General features: G+C 38.6%; 1 protein-coding gene across 1 annotated transcript; it reads left to right on the forward strand.

The window, feature by feature from the left end:
* Nucleotides 1-8,639: 8,639 nt before the first annotated feature.
* On the forward strand, nt 8,640-9,599 carry LOC109267022 (olfactory receptor 51G1). Its single transcript, XM_019449532.2, has one exon. It carries the CDS (start codon nt 8,640-8,642, stop codon nt 9,597-9,599), a length of 960 nt encoding a protein of 319 aa, XP_019305077.2.
* Nucleotides 9,600-9,880: the final 281 nt, after the last annotated feature.

The raw sequence follows: 9,880 nt of genomic DNA on the forward strand, positions 1-9,880 counted from the left end.
GTAAGTTTTCATTATCTGTCCGCTTTTCTTAGACTGCTCTTGACTTAAATTTCATATAACTCATTTGTATTCACTTTTTTTATAATTTCCTCATAGATTATCTATACCCTCAATTCAAAGTATGACCCTCTCTTTATGAAATTGTTTTTTTATTCTTTATACATTATACTCATTATATGATTTGCAATGAGTTTTCTTTTTTCTTCTTCCAAAAAAAGAGTCTGTTATCAGTGAAGGAAGAACCATATCTATTTTCTTTATGTCTTTGTGTCTAATACGTAGGTATTTCTGGCACAGAATAGATCTCTGATAAATAACTATTAACAAATGAATGTGGAAATGAGGCCATGTTTTATAACGGGAAATTGTTTGTTAAAGAGTTCAAAAGTACTCCAAGATTGGACAAAACTTTCTTAAGTTGTTTATTGCAAAAGTACGCATGTTACAGATGCTCACAGATTTTGAAAGTAGGAATAAATTATATGGGATTAGGGAGGAATTTTTGCCTTAGGTTTGGTGGGTGATGAATGGTTCAAATTCTCTTCCTAATACAACCTAAAAACCTTGTGGATTATAGAAAAGTTTCTTACATTTTCTTATGCCCACTCATTGACCCAAGTCCTCACCACAAACCAGTTACAATCTCTTGCAAATTTATCCTCAGGTAAATCAAGAGACAGTTTCCAGCAGTGTCATATGCTTAAGAATAATACTCAGCCTGTAAGGAGATAGTATCTCGCAACTAATGAAAAGCTTTCACAGATACATGCATTGCATTTGAAATGCTAATATATGTAAAATTTACCTCTAGGCACACTTTCTACTTTGATTCTCATGTATCCAATTTTATTTATCATTCTTTCTATTTTTTCAGTTGTTGAAGAGATTGAAGCTCTGAGAAATTGTCTTACTGAATTCGCAAAGACAGAAAGTCAAAAGTTGGGAGTGACACCTCATCTTTTATACCCCAGGATAGTACCATTGGGCTACATTTTAGCCTTCACATTCAGCATTGCATCTGTCTCCATAATTCTATCATCAGATCAGGGTGCTACGTGCTTCTGTGCCTTGCATAATTTTCCCATAACCTTACAGATGTAGCCATGGGCACTGAGGGCTGTAGCACAACAAAGCACAAGTTAGACATACTTTATTAATTATAAGAAATGGAAGCTCATATTTTTCCAGTGTGAAGATAGGCATCACAAAGTGAAGGCTTCAACAGTGTCTATTAATAAGAGGAGGGATAATAACATGGATTTGAGAGGTATTAAATTCTCATGGGTTACTGTACAGCGATGTCACACTCTGCACTCTCGAAACAATCTCAGGTTGTGTCTGTCCTCCTCAATAAACTAAAACAAAAGGAAGATGAAGCTACAAAATGCCAGTAGGGATGGGGGACTTTACAGTCACCATGATTATTTCCACATGTTCCTGGAGGAATGAAAGCCGAACTCTGGGCCTCCTAAAACAATGGTACCCAACTGGGAACAATTTAGCTACCAGGAGACATTTGGCAATATCTGGAAACAATTTTGGTTTTTGTAACCTGGGAGGGAGGTATGTTATCAACATCAACTGGGTAAAGGCTAGGGATGCTGCCAGAGCATCTTACATGACACACCCTGCATGCACAGTACACTCTACAAAAAATAACCATCCAGCCCAAATATCATAATTAGAACCCTAGTCTAAATGTAATTGTCAAACTAAATAGTTAATCCCATGGTTATCCAGATTGCCTTGAGTTAGGCTATACCTGGGGATAATCTGATGTCGGGGAAGTCCCTCAGAAAGGCATTCAGTGGAAGACTGATAGAAACCTTCTGGGAAAGTAAAAAAATTCACTAATAAGGTATTAACAATACTTAATCACAAGTGAAAAACAGCAAAGACATATGGAATGCATATAAATCTGATTACAATAGTTTAAACAGGATTTAGAAAATATGTATTACAGATTACCAACAAATGGCTTAGCCTACATTTATTAAAAATAAAAAAGAAAGAGAGAAAAGAAAAAGTTTACAAATCATTAGGAAAAGACAAATAATCCAATAGAAAATGGACAAACAGAGTAGAAGACCTTGGAGGCCATATTCAAATTTAACAGCTACACACATCAACTCTTGTTCTTGATTCAGTTGCTAGCATATCCTGGAACAAGTCAGCTAGGTGTTCTAGAATCCCAAATCTTGAAAAAGATCGGCCATCAATATCATATGTTAATTTTCTGCTAACTTAAAATCACACTCCTGTATTCATATATGTTTATCGGGCATTTCTATTTTCTCACTTTGAAGCATCTGTTCAATCTTTTGTCCATTTTGTTTCTGCCCTTATACAAATATCTGATAAGTGATTAATATCCAAAATATGTAAAGAACTCATACAATTCAATAACAAAAAAAAACCTGATTCAAAAAATGGGCAAAGGAACTGAATAAACATTTTTCCAAGAAGACATACAAATGGCCAACTAGTGCATGAAAAGATGTTCAATATCATTAATCATCAGGGGATTGCAAGTCAAAACTGCAAGTCAAAATTGCAAGTCATGCTTGTTAGAATGACTGTCATCAAAAAGCCAAGAGATAACAAGTGCTGGTGAGGATACAGAGAAAAGGGATCACCTGTGCACTATTGGTGGCTTTGTAAATTGGTGCAACCACTATGAATAATAGTATAGAGGTCCCTCAAAATATTAAAAATATAACTAACATCCTACTTCTGGGTACATAGCCAAAGGAAATAAAAGCAAGATATAAAAGAGACATCTATTCTTCTGTTTGTTGCATTATGCACAATAGCCAAGATATAGAAAAAGCCTAAGCATCCATCCATGGATGAATGGATACAGATGTGCTACATACACATACATGAATTATTTATTCAGCTAGGGGAAATAAGGACAGTGTGTCACTTGTAACAACATGAATGGTTTGGGGGGACATTATGCCAAGTGAAATAAGTCAAAGGGAAAAAGACAAATACTGTGTGATATAACTTATATATAGAATCCAAACTGAACTTATAGAAACCGAGTAGAATGGTGGTTACCAGGGAATAAGGAGTCAGGGAAATGGGGAGATGTTGGTTAAAGGGTACAAACTTACAGTTTGAAGAGGAATAATTTCTAGGATCTAATACACACAGTATTGTGATGATAGTTGACAATAATGTATTATAACCTGACTGTTCTTAAGACACTAGATCCTAAATGTTCTCACCACAAAATGGCAACAGTAATTGTATGACATGATAAAAGTATTAGCTAATGCCTCAGTAGTGACCCTTTTGCAACATGTAAGTGTATCAAATCAGTGTATCATATACCTTAAACTTACCCAATGTTGTATGTCAATTATATCTCTGTAAAGCTTAAGAATATAAATACAAAACACAAAGTTGAAAAAAAATTATTTTCTGTTTAAAGCATCTGAATAGTCATTTAAAATGAACATAATTTAGCTTATGCTAATGAAATCAACACTGTAACAGCTATCCTGTCCCTTTTCACAATGACTGAAAAATGTGTAATAAAAATGGAATACACTTATTTTGAATAGACAATTATTTAATCTTTTTGAAAAATCATGAGAATGTAGCATGAAATCTGCCTTCAGTATCTATGTATGGTAAATTATCACCATCACATACAATGTTCTTAAGAGAATTCACCTACTTTAGAAGTAGATATTAATTTTTTTTTCTTCTGGTTGTTATGGGATCAATTCTATCAAGTTAGCCACTATAGTGATGTCACACATTTGCAAAGATTTTGCTCAAGTTATGAATTCATTATCAAATTTCCTAAGAAGCTCTAACAGAGAACTTAAAAAGTATGAACTTTAATTTTTGTAGGATCTTTGCTGCCAGTGGGCTTATTAAAAATTAGTTTATCAAACAATGAAATAAGTTATACAATTACAAGAAGTGATAAACACTAAACATTCATCAGTCTTTATTCCTTGAACATTTTCTTTTCTGGATCACTTAACCAAAGTATTTCCTATTGATCCCAGGCTGCTGGCAGCCTCATGACTTCATTTATTCCACAGGCTTTCGCACAAGGAGTGACACAAGTGGTTGGCTCCAATAAAAAGCATCTGGAAGTGAAGCACCTAGGTAGCTCAATTGGTTGAACATTTGACTTTGGTGCAAGTCATGATCTCGTGCTTTGTGAGTTCAAGCCCTGCATTGTGCTCTGTGTTGACAGCTCAGAACCTGGAGCCTGCTTTGGATTCTGTGTCTCCCTCTCTCTCTGCCCCTCCACTGTTCACACTCTATGTCTCTCTTTCTCTCAAAAATAAATAAACATTAAAATTTTTTTAAATAAAAAAATAATTTTAAAAAAAGCCTCTGTTAGGGGGATCATTGTCAAGTACCATTGTCTAAACCTGCAAGGAGCCAACTGTGTCTATGTGCTTGCATGCCAGTAACGACCCTGCCTACTGTCTTTGCAGCTTTACTAACATTACTTTGGGAATGGTCAAGAAAAGAGAGATGGGTCATCTTTCAGATTTAGAAATGAGTTAAAGTAGGGTCACTGTGGTCACTGCCCATGTATTGCACAGGCTATTAGATGAATGTGCAGCAGAAACTTGGAGTTTGAAGTGGAGGTCTACCAACCCATCCCAGCTTGTTTTCCCAAACTGGTTGGGAAACCAAATCAATAAGTGTAAATTAGGCCCATTCTTGGCAAACTAGAATCACAGTTACCCTACTAATTATTTTAATAATTGTGTTTACTGAGTATCCATTAAGTATCAGCTGTTCTGTTCAGGTATTTGTTCCCTCTAATTGTTTAAATCTATGCTGGAAAATCTCCTGATATACATATTTGTAGTTAAAATGGGCTAATGAACTATTTTAAGATATTAAGCTGGTATTTGAAGTACGAGTTTCTGAATTATGACCCAAACCACACGTGTACAGTGGAGAATACACAGGAAATGGCCAGTAGTAATTAAGAAACACATAGTTTATGACTAAAGGCCAAGGTGGACATTTTCTTCTCCCTAAACTCAAACCAAATTACACTGGCAGATGATTCTAAAACATGCCTGATAGTACTAGAGTCTGAGTAAAAAAAAAAAAAAAAAAAGAGGGAAATTTTCCATTTTTAGAACATAAGGAAATGATTTTTCTGGGACATTAATTTTTCCTAGGTTACATGGTCACATGGTCAGAAATTATCAGAGATTGGAATCAGTTTTATCTTTTTATCCGAATCAAAACACTCTTTTTTGTAATACTGTACTCCAAGCCTAGCTATATCTTGCTTATCTCGTTTCAGAAAAAGAAATCTAGAACTAGAAGCACCCTAACATCTTGAAGCTATCCCTTGCCCACATAAAGGATTGGGATTTCTCAGCGTCTCATGGCTTCCGTTCTCAACTAAACATCTTGAGAACTCTTTGGGGAATTCTCAGTCTCAGCAGAAGTCCCTGAGCTTCTTCCCTAGGGAGAAGCTTCTGGACTCTTCAAAAAAGCCCCTGTGTTTTAAGCAGAGAGTATTCTCGTAGCTGTTAGCACTCACCCTGAGTTCTGCCTGGTGTCTCCAGCTGTTGGTACACTCCAGTGTATATTGCCAGAAGATCTGCAGATGGTCACCAACACAAATGCTAAACATCCTGAACAGCTTGTGTACAATTATATGAGGAATTAGAGGGAGTGAGAATATCATTGAAATTGCCGTTCAGCCCATCTCTGCTGTTCTCTGCCATAGACCCTAGGATGACATCTCTGTAATGCTAATAAATTAGAGTTGAAGGGAGGGTCAAGGATGTATGCATAGTCTAGTGAAGGAACCAGCTGACAGTTCTTCCATCCATTAATCTGGAGGTGAGTGACTTGGAGAAGAAAATGTAGTCATTGCACTAAAAATTCTGTTTAATCCCATCTCATCTGTTTTTTCCAACCGTTCACTTAGGCATTCATTCAGCAAACTTTATTAAGTTCCAAATCTGTACCAGGATTCGAAGTCTGTAGTCAGTCTTACAGCAATTCCATTTCTCTAGTGCTAGTTATGGCTTTCATAATTTTTTCCCTGCCATACCTGGCACACTTGCCTCTTACCTGTAACCAAAATATAATATGCAAGTAATATATCTGGAAGGAAAGATAATAGCAGGGTGGTTTATGACAGATGCAACTTCTCACTAAGCAGCAGAATGATCCTTCCCTGCCTGGAGATATGGGAGTGAAATAAATCACCTCTAAACGTTTCTTCTCTTTCACAAACTCTGAAATGGCTGGACGAAAATGGATGGAAACCAGCTTCACTGTGAGTCTGCTGGCTAAAAAGCTGCACATATATTTAAACTCTTGTTTGAGTCTCCCCTTAAATGATGGAAAATTTTCCCTTTTTTATCATTCCTTTTTAAAAACTATATTGCCATTTTCTTTTTCAATTTTTGAAAAATATTTATTTTTGAGAGAGAGACAGAGCGTGAGCAGGGGAGAGGCAGAAAAAGAGGGAGACATAGAAACCGAAGCAGGCTCCAGGCTCTGAGCTGTCAGCACAGAGCCTGACACAGGGCTCGAACACACGAACCGTGAAATCATCACCTGAGCTAAAGTCTGGCACATAACCGACTGAGCCACCCAGGCACCCTGCCATTTTCTGCCTTGATATCAGAGTGAGAGTGCCTTGTCCTCATGTGTCACCCACAGCATGCTCTGCAAATGCTGTGATAGTCCCTTTTCCTTCACAGCTGGTTACTTTCCATCTCCACTTCTTTCCTCCATTCTCATTACTTCCCCACTTTTCCTTCAGAATCAAAAAATAAGAGGGGTTTTATTATCACATTAATTATTGCATCATGATCTTACTATTACTTGCTTTGATTTGAAGCATGAATAGTGAAAGCTGGGTAAGAACTTTTCTTCTTTCTTTATTTTCACCCCTCCAATGTCCCTCCATCTTAAAAGCCTTTTGAAAGAGGACCAATAAAAGCCTTTTGAAAGAGGACCCTGGGGGCGCCTGGGTGGCTCAGTCGGTTGAGCGTCCGACTTCAGCTCAGGTCACGATCTCGCGGTCCGTGGGTTCGAGCCCCGCGTCGGGCTCTGGGCTGATGGCTCAGAGCCTGGAGCCTGCTTCCGATTCTGTGTCTCCCTCTCTCTCTGCCCCTCCCCCGTTCATGCTCTGTCTCTCTCTGTCTCAAAAATAAATAAACGTTAAAAAAAAAAAAATTTAAAACAGGACCCTGAACTCCCCATCTCCCCTCCTCAAAATATCCTGACATCTTCACTCATTCTGTAGATTTTGTCTTAGAGGAAAACTACAAATTATATACACTTTTTACTTATTCTTTTCCACCTACTGATAATTTCTCCAATCTATTGAAATATTTTCTAAAAAAAAAAAAAGAAAGAAAAAAAACAAAAGACAAATGACGATGACCTCGCTATCACAAGTGCAATGCCTTTTTAGAAACCCTCATCCTACTTTATCTCTTTTTTGTAGCCACAGTGGTGAGATGACTTTAGTATTATAATACACTACTATTTTCTACCTGTTTCCCTGAGTCTCCATTCTCTGTCTCTTTTAGCTGTTTTAAGCTTTTATATACATAGAATCCATTATTGTGCAGCTTGAAATAACTGTAACTGAATAAAAGTTCTGAAGAAAGATGTTAAATAGAGCCCAGTTCAGGTATTATAGAGACAGATCTATACCTGTGTGGCATATTGATCCAAACCCCAAAGGCATAGCTTACTCGGAAAGCCTGAAGATTTAGTTTCCTTATTGTAAGCTAAAGATTAGAGGTTTTCCTTGACCATTTTAGGTTTCTCTTCATCATTTCTGTTTCATATCTGATGCCTACCTCCTCTGCATCCTCATCTCTACACCTGGCCCCAGCTTAACTGCCCTGATGTTGGAAACTTACATCTCTTTTCATCCTCTCAGAACTAAGCCCTAATGTACCCTTTTCTAGAACTATTTGCTTTCTGAAGATCCTGCTTCTTCTCAAACATTTTTCAGTTCCAGATTTCAGATTCGCAAAGCACAATTTGCATCCTTGGTCACCAAAGACTTTTATGTAGATTCAGGAAAGGCATCACTCTGGTCACAAGTTACAAGTTCAAGGATTTCAACAAGCATTTGGGCAGTGCTTGTCTGCATTCCCTTGCAAGCTAGGCATTATGGAATAAAGCACAATCCCCAGCCAAATTCAAAATACATTTGAAGGCATATGATACGCACTTGATCCTAGTACACAATTATGCAAAATGGTATATAGTGCCAATTCCTCATAGATATGATACAGATTCTGAACACTTTAGTGATTAAATTAAAGATATTTTTCATGGAGTAACATATGAAAAGGTGCCATCTGAAGTGACCTCGTTAACCCACTGAGAGTCCAGCACTGACAGATATACCACCATACAGCTGAATCATATAGCATTCATAGACTATAGAAATCCCTGTAAACGTCCCCATCCTAGACCTTCCAGAAAAGCCTTATAGATAAAATCTCTCAATTCTTTCTTTTCTTTCTCATTTCATCTGCAGAACTTCCTGTCTCACTGGTCCTAGGATGCTCAGGTGAGTGAGAATTCAGTTCTGTCACTCTCCAGGAATCCCGTTCTAGATTGCAGGTTGGTGAATCCAAGACCGTAAAGCCATGACGATCTCTTACAATGGCAGCCTCCAAAAAGCCACTTTCTTCCTAACAGGCTTCCAAGGTCTGGAAGCTCTCCATGGCTGGATCTCTATTCCCTTCTGCTCCATCTACTTGACAGTTATTGTAGGAAACCTTACCATCCTCCACATCATCCATACCGATGTCACCCTCCATGAACCCATGTACTATTTCTTGGCCATGCTGGCCCTGACAGACTTGGGCCTTTGCCTATCTACACTGCCCACTGTGTTGGGCATCTTCTGGTTTGATGTCAGAGAGATTACCATCCCCGCCTGCTTCACTCAGCTCTTCTTCATCCATACCTTGTCACTGGTAGAGTCTTCAGTTCTATTGTCCATGTCCATTGACCGCTATGTGGCCATTTGCAATCCATTGCGTTACTCCATGGTCTTGACACCTGCACGTATCATCAAGATGGGGCTGAGCTCAATTCTTAGAAGTGCCCTGCTCATCCTGCCCCTGCCATTCCTCCTTAAACGCTTCCAGTACTGCCGCTCCCATGTGCTGGCCCATGCTTATTGTCTGCACCTAGAGATCATGAAGTTGGCCTGCTCTAGCATCATTGTCAATCACATATATGGGCTCTTTGTTGTGGCCTGCACTGTTGGTGTGGATTCACTGCTCATCTTCCTCTCCTATGCCCTCATCCTCCACACTGTGCTAAGCATTGCCTCCCGCCAGGAGCGACTTCAGGCCCTCAACACCTGCGTCTCTCATATCTGTGCTGTGCTACTCTTCTACATCCCCATGATTGGCTTGTCTCTCGTGCACCGCTTTGGTGAACATCTGCCCCGTATTGTACACCTCCTCATGTCTTACGTGTATCTGCTGGTCCCACCTCTCATGAACCCCATTGTCTACAGTATGAAGACCAAGCAAATCCGTATCCGCATTGCTAAGAAGCTTGAGATTGTAAAATCCCTTAAGTGTTTTCGATAGGATTAGGTTAGGATGAAGAGAGGGAGCTTTGGGGCATGAAGCCTATTGATATTTTTGGTTTTCAGGGAATCTGTAGCAGATTACCTCCTTAAGCAGCTTCTAGAAACTTTCTGGTGATTCTAGCTGGTACCCCGGCTGACTCTCCAGAAAGCCAACAGTAACCCCCATAGGCATTCTTGGAAAATGTCATCAGTCTTCCAGCAAGTAGTTCTCCACCAATCAGCCTCATCCTAATTGTGGACCAGCTTTGGCCCAGAACAACTTAGTGAACTTTGTCATTC

This window comes from Panthera pardus, unplaced genomic scaffold (assembly GCF_024362965.1).
Source record: "Panthera pardus isolate Hobbes unplaced genomic scaffold, ASM2436296v1 HiC_scaffold_12, whole genome shotgun sequence".
Classification (NCBI taxonomy): domain Eukaryota; kingdom Metazoa; phylum Chordata; class Mammalia; order Carnivora; family Felidae; genus Panthera; species Panthera pardus.